General features: G+C 45.0%; 1 protein-coding gene across 2 annotated transcripts in view; it reads right to left on the bottom strand.

Annotated features, from left to right (window-relative positions):
- LOC138949515 (rab GTPase-activating protein 1-like) overlaps nt 1-26,619 on the bottom strand; it is a 67,209-nt gene that overhangs the window by 37,500 nt on the left and 3,090 nt on the right. Inside the window, exons 3-10 of one of the 2 annotated variants that reach the window (XM_070321342.1) lie at nt 25,922-26,126; nt 17,043-17,063; nt 10,950-11,133; nt 9,454-9,722; nt 8,735-8,801; nt 4,558-4,660; nt 3,661-3,827; nt 176-332 (exon numbers count right to left, since the gene is read on the bottom strand). In XM_070321342.1, coding sequence (XP_070177443.1) covers nt 176-332; nt 3,661-3,827; nt 4,558-4,660; nt 8,735-8,801; nt 9,454-9,722; nt 10,950-11,133; nt 17,043-17,063; nt 25,922-26,126 — 1,173 coding nt within the window. The remainder of the gene's footprint in view (nt 1-175; nt 333-3,660; nt 3,828-4,557; nt 4,661-8,734; nt 8,802-9,453; nt 9,723-10,949; nt 11,134-17,042; nt 17,064-25,921; nt 26,127-26,619) is intronic. The other variant, XM_070321343.1, reaches the window with a different exon arrangement.

Genomic DNA, 26,619 nt, shown 5'->3' with positions numbered 1-26,619 from the left:
CGTTAAAGCAGTTTACCCAGGATGTCAGCTGACGTCCTACAGGCAGGGAAAGGGTTAAACAGACATTTTGTGTAGAGCAGTGTATACTTGATTTATTAACCCCAGACTTGTCCGTGTCTGTGCCAGGGAATTATAAACCGTTTAAACACGCACCCACCACCCCGACACAACCTACCGGACTCTTCCTCTGGTTCCTGTGGTGTCTGAATGGTTTCAGGTGGCACCTTGCTTGTAGCACCCAGACTGAGGCTGAGCGTGGCTCGGCGGTCCCTGTCCGTCTGACTCTCCACCTTCAGCACCTCGTAGCCCGCCTCCCCGTCTGGGTTCGTCACCTGGACAACCAAATAAATGAAAATAAATGAATGTCAGAATGAAACCAAGAAAAAAAATACCCAACTAAGTAACTAGCAAAACAAAGTAAGTTACTGCACAAACAAACAAATAAACACTTCTGTTTATTTATCTGTGAATTCATTTGCTCATATATCAACCATGCAGTCTCAATGCCATGATCATATGAAGAAAGTGCACAAGAATAGCAAAGATAGAAAAATTTAAAAAAAAACAATCAAATTTGTCCAGTTGAAATATTACAAAACTCTTGTCATTTAATATCTAACGTAAAAAACACCCAGCAACGATGGAATCAAAGAATCAAAAGTCTGTGTGGTCTCTAAATACATGTGTCATACACAAAAGAAATGCAGAAGTACATAGTCTTTCGCACAGTCATCCTAAACAAATGAAAAGTGTCTAAAAATAAACATTCTCAACACTACAAAGCTTTCCGATAACAAAACCAGTCACCATTTTCATTACTTTATTGTCCCATCACTGGGAAATTTGCTTCCTCCCAGTGGAAAGCTAGCAGCAACAGAGTGGCGCTACCCAGGTGTATGCGTGTTTAGGTGTAATCAGCCACCTGCACTTATGGCAGATTGACCAAGGTCTTTTACGTACCACAGTTGTGGGACATGGATACCGTCTCTGAGTCTGCACATAAAGTTGACCCATGTCTGTCCCGGCCCAGAGTGGAACCCCAGACCCTGGGATGACAAGTCCAGTGCTCTACCAGTTGAGCTACCGGCCCAGAGTGGAACCCTTGACCCTGGGATCACAAGTCCAGTGCTCTACCAGTTGAGCTACCGGCCCAGAGTGGAACCCTTGACCCTGGGATCACAAGTCCAGTGCTCTACCAGTTGAGCTACCGGCCCAGAGTGGAACCCTTGACCCTGGGATGACAAGTCCAGTGCTCTACCAGTTGAGCTACCCGCCCAGAGTGGAACCCTTGACCCTGGGATGACAAGTCCAGTGCTCTACCAGTTGAGCTACCGGCCCAGAGTGGAACCCTTGACCCTGGGATGACAAGTCCAGTGCTCTACCAGTTGAGCTACCGGCCCAGAGTGGAACCCTTGACCCTGGGATGACAAGTCCAGTGCTCTACCAGTTGAGCTACCCGCCCAGAGTGGAGCCCCAGACCCTGGGATCACAAGTCCAGTGCTCTACCAGTTGAGCTACCCGCCCAGAGTGGAACCCTTGACCCTGGGATCACACGTCCAGTGCTCTACCAGTTGAGCTACCCGCCCAGAGTGGAACCCTTGACCCTGGGATCACAAGTCCAGTGCTCTACCAGTTGAGCTACCCGCCCAGAGTGGAACCCTTGACACTGGGATCACACGTCCAGTGCTCTACCAGTTGAGCTACCGGCCCAGAGTGGAACCCTTGACCCTGGGATCACAAGTCCAGTGCTCTACCAGTTGAGCTACCGGCCCAGAGTGGAGCCCCTGACCCTGGGATGACAAGTCCAGTGCTCTACCAGTTGAGCTACCGGCCCAGAGTGGAGCCCCTGACCCTGGGATGACAAGTCCAGTGCTCTACCAGTTGAGCTACCGGCCCAGAGTGGAGCCCCTTGACCCTGGGATCACAAGTCCAGTGCTCTACCAGTTGAGCTACCGGCCCAGAGTGGAACCCCAGACCCTGGGATCACAAGTCCAGTGCTCTACCAGTTGAGCTACCGGCCCAGAGTGGAACCCCAGACCCTGGGATGACAAGTCCAGTGCTCTACCAGTTGAGCTACCCGCCCAGAGTGGAGCCCCTTGACCCTGGGATCACAAGTCCAGTGCTCTACCAGTTGAGCTACCGGCCCAGAGTGGAACCCCAGACCCTGGGATGACAAGTCCAGTGCTCTACCAGTTGAGCTACCGGCCCAGAGTGGAACCCCTGACCCTGGGATCACAAGTCCAGTGCTCTACCAGTTGAGCTACCCGCCCAGAGTGGAGCCCCAGACCCTGGGATGACAAGTCCAGTGCTCTACCAGTTGAGCTACCGGCCCAGAGTGGAGCCCCTGACCCTGGGATGACAAGTCCAGTGCTCTACCAGTTGAGCTACCGGCCCAGAGTGGAACCCCAGACCCTGGGATGACAAGTCCAGTGCTCTACCAGTTGAGCTACCGGCCCAGAGTGGAACCCTTGACCCTGGGATCACAAGTCCAGTGCTCTACCAGTTGAGCTACCGGCCCAGAGTGGAGCCCCTGACCCTGGGATCACAAGTCCAGTGCTCTACCAGTTGAGCTACCGGCCCAGAGTGGAACCCTTGACCCTGGGATCACAAGTCCAGTGCTCTACCAGTTGAGCTACCGGCCCAGAGTGGAGCCCCAGACCCTGGGATGACAAGTCCAGTGCTCTACCAGTTGAGCTACCCGCCCAGAGTGGAGCCCTTGACCCTGGGATGACAAGTCCAGTGCTCTACCAGTTGAGCTACCGGCCCAGAGTGGAGCCCCTGACCCTGGGATGACAAGTCCAGTGCTCTACCAGTTGAGCTACCGGCCCAGAGTGGAGCCCCTGACCCTGGGATGACAAGTCCAGTGCTCTACCAGTTGAGCTACCCGCCCAGAGTGGAACCCTTGACCCTGGGATGACAAGTCCAGTGCTCTACCAGTTGAGCTACCGGCCCAGAGTGGAGCCCCTGACCCTGGGATCACAAGTCCAGTGCTCTACCAGTTGAGCTACCCGCCCAGAGTGGAGCCCCAGACCCTGGGATGACAAGTCCAGTGCTCTACCAGTTGAGCTACCGGCCCAGAGTGGAGCCCCAGACCCTGGGATCACAAGTCCAGTGCTCTACCAGTTGAGCTACCGGCCCAGAGTGGAACCCCTGACCCTGGGATCACAAGTCCAGTGCTCTACCAGTTGAGCTACCGGCCCAGAGTGGAGCCCCTTGACCCTGGGATCACAAGTCCAGTGCTCTACCAGTTGAGCTACCGGCCCAGAGTGGAGCCCCTGACCCTGGGATCACAAGTCCAGTGCTCTACCAGTTGAGCTACCGGCCCAGAGTGGAACCCTTGACCCTGGGATCACACGTCCAGTGCTCTACCAGTTGAGCTACCGGCCCAGAGTGGAACCCTTGACCCTGGGATCACAAGTCCAGTGCTCTACCAGTTGAGCTACCGGCCCAGAGTGGAACCCCAGACCCTGGGATCACACGTCCAGTGCTCTACCAGTTGAGCTACCCGCACCACCAGGCTTCACTTTTCATGCAAACAGTGTTAGACTGAATGGAATTGAAGTGAACTTTATTTTACAAGCCGATGAAGATCGCTAGGTCTTTTCATACAATCTGTCCTTGGGATGCACAGACAGACAGAAGCAGACTCAAGGTACTCACCGGTTTGAGCATGACGTGGAAGCGCTCGTAGTGTGGTTTCTTGGTGAATTGCCAGAATCGCTCGGTGACGGGGAAGACCTTGGCACGCACCTCCAGCGCAAACCTGACGGGCTCCTGGATGCCGAAGATGACGAGGTCCACCGCCACCGTCAGGAACACACGTGTGTCTGCACGCACACAACACAACAAGGATTAACACGTGTAATATTTTTTGTCAAAAATACAAATAACGTATAATCACTGCCGTCACACAACCACTTACAGGAAACTTCCACTATAACACTGAATTTGAAAGTTTTTAAAAAGCTTTTGCATTTTGATTTTTGACGTTTTCAACATGACAAGTTAAACATTTTCTCAGGATAAGTAAGCAAGGAGTCAACAACTCTAACTGTGATGCCGAGTACAACGATGCAGTGTGACCAATGCCTTGCTAATACGGTAGATGAAGCAGAACGATGCCCAGTACAATGATGCAGTATGACCAATGCCTTGCTAATACGGTAGATGAAGCAGAACGATGCCCAGTACAATGATGCAGTATGACCAATGCCTTGCTAATACGGTAGATGAAGCAGAACGATGCCCAGTACAACGATGCAGTATGACCAATGCCTTGCTAATATGGTAGATGAAGCAGAACGATGCCCAGTACAACGATGCAGTATGACCAATGCCTTGCTAATACGGTAGATGAAGCAGAACGATGCCCAGTACAATGATGCAGTGTGACCAATGCCTTGCTAATACGGTAGATGAAGCAGAACGATGCCCAGTACAATGATGCAGTGTGACCAATGCCTTGCTAATACGGTAGATGAAGCAGAACGATGCCCAGTACAATGATGCAGTGTGACCAATGCCTTGCTAATATAGATGAAGCAGAACGATGCCGACCTTTCTCAGTCTCCGTGTTGAGGATTTCAAAACATTTCTCGGAGGGATCCCAGTGACCGGAGATGGTGTAGGTCCTCTCATCCTGAGTGTAGCCCATGTTGACCTGAACAATACATATACACACACCATGTCAAATCAGGGCCGATAGATGGCATGTCAGGGCTCCCCTCCGACGTCCCTCTTAGAGGGTCCATGGACCCCCACTTTCAATTTTAAGAGGGTCAATGGACCCCCACTGCACAATTTTAAGAGGGTCAATGGACCCCCACTGCACAATTTTAAGAGGGTCCATGGACCCCCACTTTTAATTTTAAGAGGGTCCATGGACCCCCACTTTCAATTTTAAGAGGGTCCATGGACCCCCACTTTCAATTTTAAGAGGGTCCATGGACCCCCACTTTCAATTTTAAGAGGGTCCATGGACCCCCACTTTCAATTTTAAGAGGGTCAATGGACCCCCACTGCAGAATTTTAAGAGGGTCCATGGACCCCCACTGCAGAATTTTTGAGGGTCTCAAGGGTCTAAAAGCCAAAAAGTCCCGGTGTACTTATAAAACATTGTGGTCACGCATAGTGAAATGTGTACAATAGCTGACGATTGCAGGTTGAAAAATATCTACGGTACGCACGATAAAGGAAATGTAGGGAGCCCCAGTGCCTGGTCTTTTTAAGTTTAGTGCGTCCCGGGACCCCCTCCATACATTTCTAGTACGTGTTTTCGGCTTCTAGTGCGTGTAGGACGCAGGGATGCGCACTTTGGGGAGGCCTGGCTGTATTTTTACACGGACTCACTTTATTGTCTCCAACATGAAAAATTACAGTGGTGGTGCCTAAAACAACAAAAACAACACTACAATATTATTAACATTTAAATACACGCAGTAACGTTTAAAAAGATGACTGAATAAAAATCTCAAAGCACACAAACATTCAAATATACGAGATTGATTGACCTAAGAGCAGATCCACTTACCAGCTCGATGAGCTGCATGTCACTGTGTTTGACATTGCGGCCAGGTGATATCAACAGAGATTGATTGACCTAAGAGCAGATCCACTTACCAGCTCGATGAGCTGCATGTCACTGTGTTTGACATTGCGGCCAGGTGATATCAACAGAGATTGATTGACCTAAGAGCAGATCCACTTACCAGCTCGATGAGCTGCATGTCACTGTGTTTGACATTGCGGCCAGGTGATATCAACAGAGATTGATTGACCTAAGAGCAGATCCACTTACCAGCTCGATGAGCTGCATGTCACTGTGTTTGACATTGCGGCCAGGTGATATCAACAGAGATTGATTGACCTAAGAGCAGATCCACTTACCAGCTCGATGAGCTGCATGTCACTGTGTTTGACATTGCGGCCAGGTGATATCAACAGAGATTGATTGACCTAAGAGCAGATCCACTTACCAGCTCGATGAGCTGCATGTCACTGTGTTTGACGTTGCGGCCAGGTGATATCAACAGAGATTGATTGACCTAAGAGCAGATCCACTTACCAGCTCGATGAGCTGCATGTCGCTGTGTTTGACGTTGCGGCCAGGTGATATCAACAGAGATTGATTGACCTAAGAGCAGATCCACTTACCAGCTCGATGAGCTGCATGTCGCTGTGTTTGACGTTGCGGCCAGGTGATATCAACAGAGATTGATTGACCTAAGAGCAGATCCACTTACCAGCTCGATGAGCTGCATGTCACTGTGTTTGACATTGCGGCCAGGTGATATCAACAGAGATTGATTGACCTAAGAGCAGATCCACTTACCAGCTCGATGAGCTGCATGTCACTGTGTTTGACGTTGCGGCCAGGTGATATCAACAGAGATTGATTGACCTAAGAGCAGATCCACTTACCAGCTCGATGAGCTGCATGTCGCTGTGTTTGACGTTGCGGCCAGGTGATATCAACAGAGATTGATTGACCTAAGAGCAGATCCACTTACCAGCTCGATGAGCTGCATGTCACTGTGTTTGACGTTGCGGCCAGGTGATATCAACAGAGATTGATTGACCTAAGAGCAGATCCACTTACCAGCTCGATGAGCTGCATGTCGCTGTGTTTGACGTTGCGGCCAGGTGATATCAACAGAGATTGATTGACCTAAGAGCAGATCCACTTACCAGCTCGATGAGCTGCATGTCGCTGTGTTTGACGTTGCGGCCAGGTGATATCAACAGAGATTGATTGACCTAAGAGCAGATCCACTTACCAGCTCGATGAGCTGCATGTCGCTGTGTTTGACGTTGCGGCCAGGTGATATCAACAGAGATTGATTGACCTAAGAGCAGATCCACTTACCAGCTCGATGAGCTGCATGTCACTGTGTTTGACGTTGCGGCCAGGTGATATCAACAGAGATTGATTGACCTAAGAGCAGATCCACTTACCAGCTCGATGAGCTGCATGTCGCTGTGTTTGACGTTGCGGCCAGGTGATATCAACAGAGATTGATTGACCTAAGAGCAGATCCACTTACCAGCTCGATGAGCTGCATGTCGCTGTGTTTGACGTTGCGGCCAGGTGATATCAACAGAGATTGATTGACCTAAGAGCAGATCCACTTACCAGCTCGATGAGCTGCATGTCGCTGTGTTTGACATTGCGGCCAGGTGATATCAACAGAGATTGATTGACCTAAGAGCAGATCCACTTACCAGCTCGATGAGCTGCATGTCGCTGTGTTTGACGTTGCGGCCAGGTGATATCAACAGAGATTGATTGACCTAAGAGCAGATCCACTTACCAGCTCGATGAGCTGCATGTCACTGTGTTTGACGTTGCGGCCAGGTGATATCAACAGAGATTGATTGACCTAAGAGCAGATCCACTTACCAGCTCGATGAGCTGCATGTCGCTGTGTTTGACGTTGCGGCCAGGTGATATCAACAGAGATTGATTGACCTAAGAGCAGATCCACTTACCAGCTCGATGAGCTGCATGTCGCTGTGTTTGACGTTGCGGCCAGGTGATATCAACAGAGATTGATTGACCTAAGAGCAGATCCACTTACCAGCTCGATGAGCTGCATGTCGCTGTGTTTGACATTGCGGCCAGGTGATATCAACAGAGATTGATTGACCTAAGAGCAGATCCACTTACCAGCTCGATGAGCTGCATGTCGCTGTGTTTGACGTTGCGGCCAGGTGATATCAACAGAGATTGATTGACCTAAGAGCAGATCCACTTACCAGCTCGATGAGCTGCATGTCACTGTGTTTGACGTTGCGGCCAGGTGATATCAACAGAGATTGATTGACCTAAGAGCAGATCCACTTACCAGCTCGATGAGCTGCATGTCACTGTGTTTGACGTTGCGGCCAGGTGATATCAACAGAGATTGATTGACCTAAGAGCAGATCCACTTACCAGCTCGATGAGCTGCATGTCGCTGTGTTTGACGTTGCGGCCAGGTGATATCAACAGAGATTGATTGACCTAAGAGCAGATCCACTTACCAGCTCGATGAGCTGCATGTCACTGTGTTTGACGTTGCGGCCAGGTGATATCAACAGAGATTGATTGACCTAAGAGCAGATCCACTTACCAGCTCGATGAGCTGCATGTCGCTGTGTTTGACGTTGCGGCCAGGTGATATCAACAGAGATTGATTGACCTAAGAGCAGATCCACTTACCAGCTCGATGAGCTGCATGTCGCTGTGTTTGACGTTGCGGCCAGGTGATATCAACAGAGATTGATTGACCTAAGAGCAGATCCACTTACCAGCTCGATGAGCTGCATGTCGCTGTGTTTGACATTGCGGCCAGGTGATATCAACAGAGATTGATTGACCTAAGAGCAGATCCACTTACCAGCTCGATGAGCTGCATGTCGCTGTGTTTGACGTTGCGGCCAGGTGATATCAACAGAGATTGATTGACCTAAGAGCAGATCCACTTACCAGCTCGATGAGCTGCATGTCACTGTGTTTGACGTTGCGGCCAGGTGATATCAACAGAGATTGATTGACCTAAGAGCAGATCCACTTACCAGCTCGATGAGCTGCATGTCACTGTGTTTGACGTTGCGGCCAGGTGATATCAACAGAGATTGATTGACCTAAGAGCAGATCCACTTACCAGCTCAATGAGCTGCATGTCACTGTGTTTGACGTTGCGGCCAGGTGATATCAACAGAGATTGATTGACCTAAGAGCAGATCCACTTACCAGCTCAATGAGCTGCATGTCACTGTGTTTGACGTTGCGGCCAGGTGATATCAACAAGCCAAAGCACCTGAAACACAAAGTCCAGTGGTGGTGCATTTAACATAGAAACAAATGAAACAATAAAACATTAGCATTATAATTAAATATATGTACTAAGTAATAACATTGTAACATAACATTGTAACATCACCATCACCTTCATGTTGCAACTACAGTGTGACGGTGTGATCCAGTAGTCCCCCTTGAAACAGCAGCTACTCTGCAGAGTTGTCCTGCTTGGAGCTATATATAGCTCAAATGTTTAACAGCTCTGAGACACCCTGGGGTGTTAGACAGCTGTTTGTGATAGGGTCTGAGTACTGTTTTATCCTGGTGTGCTCTCGTTAACTATTGTGTTAACAAAGCAGATTTTTGTTAGGACTATTAACTCAGCCCAAACTCACCCCTAATTTGACTGGCTCTAGTTTCCACAGTGATGAGAGAGCCAGTTACACAGTACCCCCCTTTCAGCTGTTTTGCTGTTACATCACCAGTCCATGCCCCTTTCGCTGTTACATCTCTTACCCCTTCCCATAACAGAGCATCACAGCCTAAATGGCAGGGTGAAAAATGATCCTATATGTAAAAGCCAACTAATGCTAAAACATGCTTGTACGTGGGAGTTGCAGCACGTACACACAGACGAAGAAGCAACCTCCTGAATAAAGTGAAACTCTTACCTTTCAATTCTCAGCTGTTGAGGCCCGCTGTGTTGCACGTTGATGGCCAGTCGCTTCTCACAGTTGACCTTCAACTTGAAGACGTTCTTGTCCTTGGGACAGGTAGAGTAGTTGCCCTTGCCATCGTCTTCTTTGAACTCGAGGCCGACAGTGAAGGTGAACTCTTGTTCGGCGTCCGGTGCCTCGGCGAGACTGCCATGGGACGACATCCGCTCTTTCCTCGGCACACGTCGGAATGTGGTGGCAAAGCAGTACAGGATTTTGGCCACCTGACAAAAAATGACGAAAATTACAGTCACATATGATGAAGGTAAGGTTAAATATCAATCTGTGACAATACAGATTCATTGATTGAGAAAAGCCGTCACCTGGAAAATAGAAGTCATACAGAGAAACAGGAGGTTGTTCTAATTACTGAGTCGTTCTGTTTAGGACAGTTTTTTAGTTTGGGGCCATAGACATCAGGCACTTTTACAAAAATATTTAAACTTACCTTCTTCTTCTTCTTCAGCGTTCCTAAACTTACCTTGATTAGAGAGACAGTGAACATTGGACACAGAACGAACGTGTTTACTTTCATGCTTGTGTCATCATTATTACTACAATGGACCCCCTTTTAAGACGGCCCCCAATCTGAGATTCCTTCCATTTTAACATTATCGCTTCCTAACTTCTGTAAATTTACCTCCATTTTAAGACTCCCTTTTTTTCTCAGGTATCTGGAGTTCTTAAAAAAGGGGTTCCACTGTATTTCCAATTAGGGTTATCGAGTGTTCACTGTACATTAAGGGCGGGGATGTAGCTCAGTCGGTAGCGCGCTGGATTTGTATCCAGTTGGCCGCTGTCAGCGTGAGTTCGTCCCCACGTTCGGCGAGAGATTTATTTCTCAGAGTCAACTTTGTGTGCAGACTCTCCTCGGTGTCCGAACACCCCCGTGTGTACACGCAAGCACAAGACCAAGTGCGCACGAAAAAGATCCTGTAATCCATGTCTGAGTTCGGTGGGTTATAGAAACACGAAAATACCCAGCATGCTTCCTCCGAAAGCGGCGTATGGCTGCCTAAATGGCGGGGTAAAAACGGTCATACACGTAAAAGTTGTGGGAGTTTCAGCTCATGAACGAACAAACAAACAAACAAACTGCACATTAAAATTCACACGGTCAACCCACATGCACGCCCACACAAACACACACACACACAAACCACACACACACACACAAACCACACAGACACACACACAAACAGACACACACACACAAATACACACACACAAACCACACAGACACACACACAAACCACAGACACACACACAAACCACACAGACACACACACAAACCACACAGACACACACACAAACCACACAGACACACACACAAACAGACACACACACACACACAAACCACACACACAGATAGACTCACAGAGAGACAGAGAGACAGACAGACCCACACACACACACACACACAAACACAGACACCCACACACAAAACTCACCGCCTCACTCAAGTCGCAGCGAAAGACGTGACACTGGAAGATGGCGTTCTCGGCACTGTCGCCATGGCTACAGGTGAAAGCGAAGCATTGTTTCTCGGGACTGTCAGGGGGTCCCCGGGCACAGAACAGGATTCGATGGATGCGGAAGCTAGCGATGTCGCTGTCACTGGCCGGATCCAGCAACCTGAAACACAATGGAGACACACCTGTGCTCAGCTCTTTGAGGAAAAGCTGGGAAAGGATCTCTAGTGGTTAGCCTGGGGTCAGACAAGGGCAAGTCCTGATTTAGCCCTGTGCCTGCTTCACTGGAATACAGTGGTTAGCCTGGGGTCAGACAAGGGCAAGTCCTGATTTAGCCCTGTGCCTGCTTCACTGGAATACAGTGGTTAGCCTGGGGTCAGACAAGGGCAAGTCCTGATTTAGCCCTGTGCCTGCTTCACTGGAATACAGTGGTTAGCCTGGGGTCAGACAAGGGCAAGTCCTGATTTAGCCCTGTGCCTGCTTCACTGGAATACAGTGGTTAGCCTGGGGTCAGACAAGGGCAAGTCCTGATTTAGCCCTGTGCCTGCTTCACTGGAATACAGTGGTTAGCCTGGGGTCAGACAAGGGCAAGTCCTGATTTAGCCCTGTGTCTGCTTCACTCGAATACAGTGGTTAGCCTGGGGTCAGACAAGGGCAAGTCCTGATTTAGCCCTGTGTCTGCTTCACTCGAATACAGTGGTTAGCCTGGGGTCAGACAAGGGCAAGTCCTGATTTAGCCCTGTGCCTGCTTCACTGGAATACAGTGGTTAGCCTGGGGTCAGACAAGGGCAAGTCCTGATTTAGCCCTGTGCCTGCTTCACTGGAATACAGTGGAAACACTCTTTTAAGATCTCAGAAAAGCTGAGAAAAAAAGGTCTCAAAAAAGGAGTGAGTCTTAAAATGGGGGTAAATTTACAGATGTTATGAAAAAAAAGTCTGAGAAAATAGAGTCTGAAAAGGGAGGGAGTCTTAAATTGGGGGGTCTGAAAATGGGGGTTCCACTGTATCTTGACTAAGCAGTGAGGTTCACTGTCACAGCCAATGAATCTCAAAATGATGACTCTTCTTTTAGTATGTGACCACTCACTTGTACATGGCTAATTCTGGAGTATGCCAAGAGAATTAACAACTTAGGTCTACATAATGTAAGTGGCAGCATGCATTTATTTTTGTAGTTGGAAGTGTGAGATGAGGTCTGCGCTAAATAAGACACAAGCTATTAGTCACTTAATTCATACCAACGCATCCAGAATTCTAACAGATTACAATATCTCACACACCCGTAAATTTAGTGCCTAAAACCTTGTACCTATATAATTCATTTCCATCGCTACTAATGCACTTGGTCTTCATTACTCGACTGTAAGGCAGCAAGATTACTCCAAACAAGATGGAAAATCAATATCAAGAAATACATACAGATGCTGTGCACGGACAAAACAGAAGTCACCATTTACACAAACTGGATGCAAACGAAAAAAACCATGTATTACTTCATCTCTTGTGCACTACATATTCCTAATCAAAACCTCTTGACTCAAGTTATACAAACACAACCCTAAGAATACAACACACACCCCTAAAAATACAACGCACACTTAATATTGTGGACCAGACACTTGTAACAGGCCTGTGTCCTGGAGGGCTGAAGACAAAACAAAGAGCTATGGGGCATTGTCACAGCTGTGTTGGCTACAGTGGAACTCATCTATAAAGACCTCCACAAATCTCACAAAATCAATCTTGAAATGGAGGGAGCTTTACAATGGAGGTACCTTTACATCAATTATTGACAGAAAATGTGATAAACATGGATCCCACAAGGGGAGTGGTCAAAAAAGGGGGTGGGGGCGGGGTGTTACAAGGGGGTGGGGTGTTACAAGGGGGTGGGGGTGTTACAAGGGGGTGGGGGTGTTACAAGGGGGTGGGGGGGTGTTACAAGGGGGTGGGGGGTGTTACAAGGGGGTGGGGGGTGTTACAAGGGGGTGGGGGGTGTTACAAGGGGGTGGGGTGTTACAAGGGGGTGGGGGGGTGTTACAAGGGGTGGGGGTGTTACAAGGGGGTGGGGTGTTACAAGGGGGTGGGGGTGTTACAAGGGGGTGGGGTGTTACAAGGGGGTGGGGGTGTTACAAGGGGGTGGGGGGGTGTTACAAGGGGGTGGGGGGGTGTTACAAGGGGTGGGGGTGTTACAAGGGGGTGGGGTGTTACAAGGGGGTGGGGGGTGTTACAAGGGGGTGGGGGTGTCACAAGGGGGTGGGGGTGTTACAAGGGGGTGGGGGGGTGTTACAAGGGGGTGGGGTGTTACAAGGGGGTGGGGGGGTTCCACTGTGATGAAAGATGGTCTAGTTTCATCATGTCTAGGCCTGCAGCAAGGTTGTCTAATCTGTGCCCAGTGTCAAGTTACTAATGAAATACATGTGTTCTGATCACTACACCAGAAAGCAGAAAGCCTTGAGAGTAAACTGTCACAGGGTAATCCGAATAATCCGATTCTGATGTTGTTTTCATTTTGTCTATGCATTTTTGGTTTGTTTGTTTGTTTTTAGCGTCAATGCTTCATTTTGCCTCTGATTTGTCTCATACCATGGACTATAGTGAAACAGGTCTCAGTGGTGCACTGCATAGTTTAATCTGATCCGGTACAAGTAAGAGTCAGTGTAAGCCTGGACTTAACGACCATGCGGAATGTAAAGCCATTTATCTCTTGATCTTTATCATTGTCCTTTGATAATACATACTTTAACCCCCCCTCCCCATCCCCATCTCTCACACACACACACACACACACACTTGAGTGACTGTATATATTCAGTCCTGATTAAATATGACAGGATTCACACTTAAACAAGAAAGTAAAACGCACCCAACCAACATTACTACATTAAAACCCAAGCACAATTACATTCCATTTTCAAATAAAAAAACCTATTTCTGGAAAAGCTGTGTTAAAAGAAGCTGCTCATAGCAAAAAATCAAAACCTTATTCCACTAAGAAGCAGTGAAAAGAATTTATATGCTCCCTAGAGTAACACAGTGTATTCCCAAGATCTTCTTCTGCGTTCATGGGCTGAAACTCCCACATACACTGGTGTTTTTTACCCCGCCATTTTGCAGCCATACGCCGCTTTCTGGTAAAGCATGCTGGGTATTTTCATGTTTCTATAACCCACTGAACTCTGACATGGTTTACAGGATCTTTTCCGTGCGCACTTGCTCTCGTGCTTATGTGTACACTAAGGGGGATAAGGCACCAGCAGATCTGCACATAAGTTGACCTTGGAGATCCGAAAAATATCCATCCGTAACCCATTAGGCACCCATTAGGCACAGCGGTGGATTTGAACCCACGACCTTCCGCTTAGGAAGGCCGGCGTCTTATCCACTAAGGGCCATTGCGCCTTCTTCCCTAGACCAACACAGTGTATTTGCAAAACATTCATTTTCACAAATGACACTTACGACTGACAACAACTCCTTTCCACACACAAATCCAGGCATAAAAACACAAGATCCCACTAACAATCCAATGTATGCAAAATAATGTAACAACACATGCAAGATCATTTTGTCCCATGCCTTCAAAAGCTACGATACTACTACACATAACAGGGCTGCATCCAGGTACAGAGAGAAAGGAACGTGCCACAACAAGGAAAAGAAAACAAAACACACAAGGGGAATAACCACACTGCAGGAAACTGGACCGCAGAAAGAAGTAACACTATTCAGCAACCACCGTGAGTGGGGAAATTTGAACAGTGACCTGATAACAAATTCGCCTGTCTTTTCCTGTGGAAGGACAAAGCAATCACAGTCTTCCTTGTGAGATAATGGATCACACCTATCATGAACTGACAGCTTGGATCACAGCTATCATGAACTGACAGCTTGGAGCACAGCTATCATGAACTGACAGCTTGGAGCACAGCTATCATGAACTGACAGCTTGGAGCACAGCTATCATGAACTGACAGCTTGGAGCACAGCTATCATGAACTGACAGCTTGGAGCATAGCTATCATGAACTGACAGCTTGGAGCACAGCTATCATGAACTGACAGCTTGGAGCACAGCTATCATGAACTGACAGCTTGGATCACAGCTATCATGAACTGACAGCTTATCACTATCAGGGTGTACAAAATGACAAACACTGCGAAGGATAAAACACCGGTAGTGCTACAGTGTCAGTCCCATGTTTGATCTCACTGTAAGAAACGCTGCAAACCGACTGACAAAGCCAAGTGCGCCACAGCATAGAACAAGGACCAGTAACCAGGACAAAACGTAACATATCCAGACACCGCCCATGAAGAAACTCAAGAAGAACGTAATCATTTAGAGACCAAGAGTCAGAAACACAGGGCTAGTCCTAATACTTGAAAGACAAATCTAGCAATAGAAGAAAAAACACACATTTGAATTGCAACAAACGCTAGCCGCTAGCCGCTAGCAAATAGCATACAGTGGAACCCCCTTTTTAAGACCTAATGATTTAAGAATTCTTGCTTTTTCAGACGTTTTATTCATAACCTCTGCAAATTTACTTCGATTTTAAGACTACCGTACTTTCCGGGTCATAAGGCGCGACTTTTTTCCTCGAGTTCGACCCCTGCGTCTTGTATAACGAAGCGCCTAATCCGTGTATGAAATACGAAAAAAATCAAAGAGACCGCTTGAGTACCAGTCAAACAACTTGTGATAATGCATGTTTCAGCTACTAGGTACTGCCCTGCCTTTGATCTGGCCGCACACACATATTTCCACTCTGTTAAACTCGGTCACTGACCGGTCACTGACCCCGGTGCAGGAAGTGTTTCCTCTCTCAGATATGACAGGGGAACCACCTCTCATGGCAAAAACTGGGTCAAGTCTATAAACAAGGCCACCCAGCTATCACAATGCCTTTGATTTGGCCGCACACACAGAGCACACATATTTTCACTCAGTTAAAGTCGGTCACTGACCCCGGTGCAGGAAGTGTTTCCTCTCTCAGATGACAGGGGAACCACCTCTCATGGCAAAAACTGGGTCATTTTGGTGCGCCCTATCGGCCCCCTGCGTCCAATGGGTGACTGGATTACAATTTTTTTTTAAAAGAAGGGGGTGCGTCTTGTATAACGAAGCGCCTTGTCACCCGGAAAGTACGGTACCTCCTTTTTAATACCCAATTTTCTCTGATTTTTGGAGGTCGAAAAAGGGGGTTCCACTGTGGAGAATTACTACAAAAATAAGAAAAATAAGTAAAAGAGAAACGGAAGTAATAATCAAACAAATGTGACATACTGCTGGGTTTGTACCCTAAGTGTTATCTGGTGCTGTACCATAAGTGTTATAGATCTCTGAATGAAAAACGCTTGTCTTGTGACTTATCAGCTTCACACACACACACTCCACCCACCCACACCACAAAACAATAAGCAGAACACCTAGACTAAAAAGATTACACCTTGACAAAAACAACACCAGACCACCACACAGAATTGAAACATTGAACCTGCACAACTGAATTAATAAAGCCTCTGCATACGTGTATCCAAACCAATCCAAACCAAACATGTTAAAAAGAAAGGATGGAGGAATAAAATAGAAGCATCAGATCAGCTTCTGAATAAACCACTTGCAAAGACTAGTCTTCACAGAAGCTGCAAGGTTAGAAGAGATAAAACTGCGTTTCACCAGTATTTCTTTTGGTTGAGGTGATCTTTGAAATCATTTCTGTGCTAATGTTTGCGTCTTACAATAATAAGCATGCAAACCTTACATAGTTAATATTAGAAATGCCACACAAGGGCAACTCAACAGATACAAGTGTAGAGAAAAGCAGTAAACTCAAATCAATACTGAGTGAGAGAAAATTACCACAAAAAAGACATTAAAACAAATCAGGCAAGAAAATAAAAACACATACATACATGTTGGGAGTGTCAGGTTACAAAATCAAGTAAAATAATCGAGAAGCAAGTCAGATCTTTTCTTTTCTCCAAATGAATCAAAATGGGAAAGCAAAATTGTTAAAAAATGTTCTAACAAAAAAAGAGAGGAAGGATTACAACAGAAAGCCAGCCATACCTAACGCATCCACCTGAAGGTCTGTAAGGAACAACAAATTAAAAGTTCAAATCAGAAAATACACACACACACATGTTATCAAACTGTCAACAGAAAGAAAACAAAATCCATCACAATCTTCACTATAATTTAGTTAAATGACATACATATTCACACCAATTGACACACAACACTGCAGAAGCGTCTAGAGACAAGAGATTCAGCATGCATTGATCCCCATCATAGTACTGGTATTGTATTGTCATAGTACTGGTATTGTATTGTCATCTCTTAAAGGTACAGTGGAACCCTAATTTAAGACCCTAAAAAAAGCTGGAAAAATCATGTCTTAAATTAAAAGGAGGAAGTCAGAGGTAAATTCACTGCCGGGGTGATGATCACAGTGTCTGAAAAAGTAAAGTCTTAAATGGGAGTTTCACTGTACACCCCTCTGCACACCTCTCCAGGCTGTCACACGGGGCAGAGCATCTTTCTACAGTGGAACACCCTTTAAAGACGCTCCTTCCTTTTAAGACGCTACTTTTTCAGATACTCTGTCGATAGAGTCTGTAAGTTTGCCTCAATTTTCAGACGTCCCTCCCTGATTTTCTGACTGATTGAGGTCTTACAAGGGGGTTCCACTGTATGTCGACGCTTGCTAGAAATCAGCAACCTGGCTGCAACGTCCTGCACACAGTCATTCTGTGCACAGGTGGAATTCCATGATGAATACATTTTGTAATCTGCCAAATTAATTCAGCAACAAAATCTAACTCTGCACAAAAAGCAGCCCGGCTGTACATTTTGGGTATAAAGGCCCCGAGAGAGCTGTGGTGGCAGGGATGGCCAAATCGTTCGCCCGGTTGCCAGGGGAGAGTAAACATTCCACCGGGCTAGTAGAAACCGCCTGGCAACTTGCCCGGCGCGCCAATAAAAATTCTGGTCAAACGCGATTCTTTTGAGTGTCATATCGAGTTTTAAAGCCATACAAACACTGCAGATCAACTGTGGGATGTACCGGGCCAGCGACATTTCTGCCCGGCAGATGACTTTCTTGAAGTTACGCGTCCGGCTCGCGAGTTCAAAGTTTGAGATTTGGCCATCCCTGGGTGGTATAGATGATCGCTCATGGAAGGTAAGTTTAACTTCAAATGACATAAATTTGTAAACTTCACATACCAATTAATCTCCTTATCAGATGTACACCAACAAATTCTCAGACAACATATAATGATAATTAATGTCTTGCTTGTGAAAGCATATTAATTGAAGATACTTTGATTATACCATAATCTGCTTCACAGAGGAATAAAAACAACCCAGTGCTGTTTACTTTTTATGGTAAACTTTTATCCAAAAAAAGAGCTTGCACCCAAAGAGGACTTATAAATATATGCCTATAAGAAACCTAGATAGCCTCCCCCTTTGTTGTAATGCTTGTTATGAAGACGGCTCATAACCTGTTGGTTAAACACAAGGAGAATGTCATGTTAGGTAACTATGTCACTAATAGTTCAGGTATCAGTTAACCACCTTGAATGTAATACACACCATCACAAGTCATTATCATCAATGGAAAATGTATGTTAACAGTGACACTAACACTAGTAACTGTTGAATCATACACACACAAAGGGTGACAAGCACATTCCTATCATACTGTGAATACACAGAACAAAACAATAAAAATCAAAAGAGCAACCTAAAGGATACAATATTATTTCATTCCCCGAAAAGCCCAAATAAAGCGAAAGAGCTGATACAGTGGAACCCCCCTTTTAAGACCCCCCAATTTAAGGCTTCTCCCTTTATAAGACCTTGATTTTTTTTTTTTAGATCTTCTGTTCATAACCTCTGTAAATGTATACCTATTTTAAGCCTTCTTCTCTTTTAAGACAGGATTTTCTCAGATTTTTGAAGGTCTTAAAAGGGGGGGTTCCACTGTATAATATTTTGTTCCCAACAAAACAAAGTCCAAATAAAGGGAAAGAGTGGATACCTTCCCTGTGTGTGTGTTAGTGACTTTAAGTCTCCGTGTGTGTGAATGAGTGTATGTGCGCCTTGAGTCGCCTGTTGGTGAGATATGTGCGCGTTATAAATATTCGTATTATTATTATTATTACAAGAAAGAAGGAACCAGAGGGCAAGCCTACAGGATACACTTGGGAGGGGGTTAGGAATGTGAGCAAAAAGTGGAGAAGGAAGTACGGAAGTGAAAGACAATATGGGAAATTGTAGTAGGGACTCTGCATGATAACAATGAGGAAGTGCAAGAGAAAGAGAGAGAGACAGAGAGACAGAGAGAGAGAGAGAGAGACAGAGAGAGAGACAGAGAGAAAAAAGAGAGAGAAAAAGAGAGAGAGAAAAAGAGAGAGAGAGAGAGAAAAAGAGAGAGAGAGAAAGAGAATCGAGAGAGACAAGAGAGGTGTGAGAGAGTTAGACTTAGAGAGAGAAAGAGATGGAGATAGATACATAGACAGAGAATGGGGAAGAGTTCTTGAGAGAGAGAGAGAGACAGACAGACAGACACACCAAGACAGACAGAGAAGGGAGGGAGAGTATGTGTGCCTCAGTCTGTGTGCACATTTGCACACACCTGAAGCCTGACTTTGTGACTTCATTTGTGTCCGTGTGAAAAGCAAAACAAAACCCAAGCAAGCACTGCATATACGCTGAAATACCCTCATGTTCACAATAAACATCAAACTCTAAATTTGCCACAGGCACAAACCTGGCAAAATGAGTTGACCTTTACAATAATATACAGTGGAACCCCCCTGTAAAGAGCCCCAAATTTAAGACGTCTCCCTTTTAAAGACCTTGATTTTTCACATCTTCTGTTCATAACTTCTGTTTAAGTTACCCCCATTTTAAGACTCCTTCTTTTTTCTCTCCTCCCTATCTAATGACAAATTGTCCCTATCTTATCCTCCTTATCCTTTCAAGACCCGATTTTTTCAGATTTGTTTAGGTCTTAAAGGTCCTTGTCTACATTTTTATACCAAAATCGCCATTTGACCATTAAAATGCAGAGTCTATTATCTACAAATATCAACAATACACCCCCTTTCGATCAGGAAAGACGAAGCCAGTGTAGCCGTTTGAAAATTCATTGTAGTATTCCAGCGTAGTACTCATAGTAGGATATCCTTATTTGGAAAATGCCAAGCGCAAAACTCCTCTCAAATCCCGTGCATTTCGTGCGTTTAAAAAAAAGCGTGGACAGCGCTCCAGTGTCAAACTGTTGCTGCACTTGTTTGGGCGTGGCTATAAAAAGTATAAGCACAGTGACATGAATTTGATTGGTCAGTATTTTTAGGCAAAGCGCATGTTCTCAGCAAACAGAAAACAAAATATTGGAAGCGTGAGTCACGCTACCCAAAAATAAAAAAATGTTAACAATAACAAATTTTTTTTTTCTATAACTTTTTTCCCCATGGTTCATTCATCATTTGACATAATTTTGTATCGAAATCTAACCATAAGATTATTGAAAAAAAGCAAAAATGTAGACGACCACCTTTAAAAGGGGTGTTTCACTGTGCACAACAAGGTCTTCAACATTTATCATTAACTGACCTACGTCTTCCGAGATCATCACAAAGCCATCACATGCTTGTGCTATGAAAGCAGATGTTATAAATAAACAGAACAAGTATGGCAAGTGTGTGTATGACAGCCAATGATGAAGTGAGTGATGAACTATGCAGCTGACGCAGACAGGCCTTGCGTACACATACACACACACACCTACCTACCACAATATATCGAAAGCACACAAAATAATAGTGGTCTAGGCAAAACAGCCATACAAAAAGGGTAGGTAGGTCGGCCAACCGTTTTTGTGTGAGAAGATCACGCAAGTAACAAACTCTGTTGTTTGTTCCTTGCGTAATCTGCACACACAAAAAACAACACAAAAACCAAGCAAACAAACAAACAAAAGGAACAAGCCAAAAGTGCAAGAGGAGAAAACATTCCCCCAAGTTTCTCTTCTGTTGCACATTCCTTCTTTTTATCTATTTGGACTGTTGGAAAAAGAGTTACAGGGTGGGCAGCAATAAATAGGGTAGGCGTGGTTACTGTAACCAGGGCTTTTTTCACACCTAATAAAAGCTACATTCCCCACCGAAGCCGCTGACTGAAAGCCAAGTGTGCTACTAGTGTCTGTCGTGATGGCTATGACACTAGTGTCAGTCGTGATGGCTATGATACTAGTGTCAGTCGTGATGGCTATGACACTAGTGTCAGTCGTGATGGCTATGATACTAGTGTCAGTCGTGATGGCTATGATACTGGTGTCAGTCGTGATGGCTATGACACTAGTGTCAGTCGTGATGGCTATGATACTAGTGTCAGTCGTGATGGCTATGATACTGGTGTCAGTCGTGATGGCTATGATACTAGTGTCAGTCGTGATGGCTATGATACTGGTGTCAGTCGTGATGACTATGATACTAGTGTCAGTCGTGATGGCTATGATACTGGTGTCAGTCGTGATGGCTATGATACTGGTGTCAGTCGTGATGGCTATGATACTAGTCAGTCGTGATGGCTATGATACTAGTGTCAGTCGTGATGGCTATAATACTGGTGTCAGTCGTGATGGCTATGATACTAGTGTCAGTCGTGATGGCTATGATACTGGTGTCAGTCGTGATGGCTATGATACTAGTGTCAGTCGTGATGGCTATGATACTAGTGTCAGTCGTGATGGCTATGATACTGGTGTCAGTAATGATGGCTATGATACTAGTGTCAGTCGTGATGGCTATGATACTGGTGTCAGTCGTGATGGCTACGATACTAGTGTCAGTCGTGATGGCTATGATACTAATGTCAGTCGTGATGGCTATGATACTAGTGTCAGTCGTGATGGCTATGATGTATGCAAGTTGCCTGATTCAGTTATACTGCACAGTAACCCCCCTTTAACACGACACCAGGTTTTAATCAGTGACATCATGTACTCTACATCTTCTTCGTTCATAGGCTGAAACTGACCCACGTTCACTTGTGTTTTTGCACGAGTGGATTTGAACGTGTATGACCGTTTTTACCCCGCCTTTCAGACAGCGTACGCTGATTTCAGGGGAGGCATGCTGGGTATTTTCGTGTTTCTCATACTAACCCATCGAACTCTGACATGGATTAAAGGATCTTTAGCATGAACGTCAACCAAGATCTACAAAAGTGCTGCTGACAAATGAAAAACAACAGCAGAAAGACAAACAAGCTACAAACATGACCGAACCTTAAATGAATTTTGTCATTAAATGTCCTATACCTAAATATAACTACATAGACACAACGACAGAATAAAGTGAAAAATAAAGTAAATATGAACAATTTACACAAAACAAACCAAACTTAGCCATGATATTTCAACCCTGAACAGTGTTTTCCATCAAATTTCCATGACCCAAAATCCATTTCTTATTTACCTTTTTGGTTTCGCAGGGAGAAGAGCAGATTGTAAACAAAAAGAACGTCCAGCAGCTGCGTGAACTTTCTGACTGTGTAGTATTGCAACCCCTACAGGTGTGCTATGATGCATATGTTACATATGAAGTCACATGACATCAAAGACAGTGAACTGTGTGGAATGCACCTGACTGTTAGCTTACACACGACCTCCCGATCACGGGCGGACGCCTTACCACTAGGCCAACCGTGCCGGTCTGCGGAGAGAGAGCTAGTTGGCGGTCCAGGATAAATTGTCTATGGTGACATATAATGCTGCCTCACCACTTGCTCTTCATTCCTACTCTCATCATCATGTATTTTGTTGTAGTTTTGATTTATTACTTATGCCTCGATTTGTGTGCGATTTGGTGACATATTCCCCGATCACAAAACGTATTAACCTTGTGTGTGTGTGTGTGTGTGTTCTGTGCACTTATTATTACTGTAATCAGATTCACTTTCCCCAAATATTGGCGTTCCAAATCTTCTTCATCTTCTTCTTTTTCCTTTATTCTTATTTTTGTTCTCTCGTTGTTCCATTATATTTTTGTTGGTATCACCTGTATCACCCCAATTTTTTTGTTTGTTTTTGTATCTTACTTTTCTGTTTGTTATAGTAATCTGAAATGAGTATTTCGATTTAGTCCGCCATCATGCTTACCACTGATATGTTTTAACTAGGATTGCTTTTGTTTCGTTTGTTTGTTTGCTTAACGCCCAGCCGACCACGAAGGGCCATATCAGGGCGGTGCTGCTTTGACATTTAACGTGCGCCACACACAAGACAGAAGTCGCAGCACAGGCTTTCATGTCTCACCCAGTCACATTATTCTGACACCGGACCAACCAGTCCTAGCACTAACCCCATAATGCCAGACGCCAGGCGGAGCAGCCACTAGATTGCCAATTTTAAAGTCTTAGGTATGACCCGGCCGGGTTTCGAACCCACGACCTCCCGATCACGGGGCGGACGCCTTACCACTAGGCCAACCGTGCCGGTCTAGGATTGCTTAAAATAAGCACTATGTTTGAGTGAGAAATCCTGAATGCCTTATATTGTTTATGTCATGATATAAATTGATTAAAGTCTAGTTTGAACCAAACATGCATACTGTATGTCAGGGTCTCTCTGTCACATTATCCACAGAAAGAAACGGGCAAGCAGAGTGTGCTGGCAGATTCATCAAAAGGGGGAAGAGGGATGCAGAAATAGGAATGGGGAAGAATATAAGGGGGAGGGATATGGGGGGTGAAAAGGGATCACCAAAAGGGATTGTAATCCAGTAATTATACTGTAAGTGAAACTCAACAAATGTGGGAGTATGTAGATAATTATACTGTAAGTGAAACACAACAAATGTGGGAGTAGGTAGATAATTATACTGTAAGTGAAACTCAACAAATGTGAGAGTATGTAGATAATTATACTGTAAGTGAAACTCAACAAATGTGCAAGAATAAAAATGAACATAAATTGTTGACAACAGTGAGTGTGGATATATTTACTGGCTCTCTAGACATTAACAATAACACCATGCAGTTTACGAGTTATTGTTTAATTCATATTGACAAATACCCTAAAGGCTAATTTAAACAAAAGTTTGATTGACCCAAACCCGATCCCATAGTGACCTCAAAGTTGTCGTGGTCAACAAACCCTGGAAGTTTGTGCAAGTTTTGAAGATCTAACTTGGCTGAAGTCTGGAGGTCATTGACCCCAACAAGTGGATACAGTTTCAAAGCTATAGTTTCAAAAACGTTCAAGAAAATAACATAAAAATCTCCTGACCCTACACGACCCCCTGTGACATTGACATGTTATATAGGTCAACCAGACTTGGGGTATGTCAGGAGTCTATCATCAAACCCTGTGACATTGACATGTTATATAGGTCAACCAGACTTGGGGTATGTCAGGAGTCTATCATCAAACCCTGTGACATTGACATGTTATATAGGTCAACCAGACTTGGGGTATGTCAGGAGTCTATCATCAAACCCTGGCACTTCATAAAGTATCAAAGCCCTAGATTCAAAAACAGATGAAAAAAACTTAACATTAAAAAAGAAAATGGCAGACAGCCGGCCGTCTATACAGACAAACAGTGCTGGGTACCATGACTCACTGCTAACTCAGATGAGCTCATAACTAAGGCTACGCACTATAAAGTGATCCAGAAAAGTCAATATCAAAGGGGTTGAGAAATGAGGCGAGGGTAGCGACTAAGTGAAGGGTTACGATTAAGTGTAGTCCCACATTGCAGCGGAGAGCGAGAGAAAAGGAAGGGCAGATAATGCAAGGAAGTAACTTGCTTGGAGGGCTCAGCGCCTATTTCGCTGTTTTCATTCGATGCGGTTCCAATCTCCGGAATACACAATCTTGGGAGCGTCAACAAAATAAAACAGCCACAACACCAACAAATGAATACCAACATGAAATCAATCAACTAAAGGTCAGAATCTCTGACCATACCATTATGACCATGGACAAAAATAATCAAAAAAAATAATTACCCAAGGTAACCAAATTCCTTAACCCACACTATACGTCTTACAAAATAAAAGCAACGTTAAACTTAAAACTCAAAACCAAGCTCCAATTTTGCAAATTAAAATGACTCGTCACTGAAACACACCACTAAGAAATACACATACCCGCATTACCCCATGCAAATGACAACAAATCTAGTAATGGAATTCATGCAACTGCAAATACCAGCAGCACAAAACGCTGCCTTAAAAGGCGCAGAGAAGACCGGCAATCACAAAAGAAGCAAAGTAAGAACAAATTAATTAATTTATTTTGTTTCAGTACCGGCTGGCTTTCGAAAACCTGAAATGTGTCCACTCAAAGTTAGTTCCTGAAACTAGATTTGATCAAATTCACCAAAGAAACAAGAATGCTTTTTTTCTTCTTCTATATTTATCCCACTGTCCCCTAATTCTTTTCATTATTTATATATATAATACTTTTTTTTTACAATCTAGCATTTCACTTGCTTTAATAATTCATGACTCACAATCTTCTTCTTCTTCTTCTGTGTTTGATTTCATGAATGACTCACAAAACTCTTAACAAAACTATGCATGTAATGATGTATGCACCTGTGAACTATGACATTTACTGCACAACACGTCAAGGCAGTTTTCACCCCTCACCAGTAAACACTGACACACAACACAACGCACTGCTAGTGAAACTACTCAAAAGTCACAAGTGAACAGAACAAACATACAACAAAAAAACGTCTCAATGAACCACATAAAATGTAAACTATCACAGAATGCAAACAAGACACAAACCCGCCAAATAATGACATAGGACAACATACAATATATGAATGCATTCCACACATACAACAAATGTAAGGAAAGGTTACATCAAGACAAAAACCGCAGTGGTTACAAAACAACCTCTCCATCAAAATACATACCTTACGTTACCCTCCGAAGTACTGGGGACGGAGAGAATGATGGGAATGGCGCCCTGTGATTGGCTGTTCAACACGGCCATGTTGCGATAAATCTCGACCTCTGACCTGGGAGCGTTGACCATGGCACAGCCAAGGTAGGTCACTCCGTTGAACACCGTGCAGTCACCCAGGGGGAGCGAGGGCAGGGAGGTGGAGCGACTCCGATCTGACCAAATATCAGCAAATATCTTTAACCTTCGCCCGACGTCGTTATCGACAACACACGGAAGACATAGTGGGGCCGTGCGGACCCATTTTTCTCAAAGAAGGAAAAATATGCATACCCTTCCATAGACCGATGATTTCCAAAGAGGCAAAAATGTGCATACCCTTCCGTAGACGCCGTGGTTAAATTTCCGCCAGAAGTAATTAAATTAAATTATTAATTTAATTATTACCGTGCAGATTAAAGCTTCTCAAAAAAAGAAATACGTGCATACCCTTCTGTAGACGTCCTGGGTCCATGTGGACCCACATTGTTATTGTAGGGATCCTTCTTTGAGAAACATGGGTCCGCACGGCCCCACGATGTCTTCCGTGTGTATTCTAAATTTGACCTTTGTTTTTTTAATTACTTCTCGCTGAAATGTAATGATCTTTTAGAACATGAGCTTTTTAGGTGCCTGAGGCATTCTTAAGCTCATTAAAAAATTCCAACT

The sequence above is a fragment of the Littorina saxatilis genome, linkage group LG15 (assembly GCF_037325665.1).
Source record: "Littorina saxatilis isolate snail1 linkage group LG15, US_GU_Lsax_2.0, whole genome shotgun sequence".
NCBI classification, from domain to species: domain Eukaryota; kingdom Metazoa; phylum Mollusca; class Gastropoda; order Littorinimorpha; family Littorinidae; genus Littorina; species Littorina saxatilis.
Note: the sequence above shows the minus strand (reverse complement) of the source record. Positions and strands in the feature narration are given on the sequence as shown.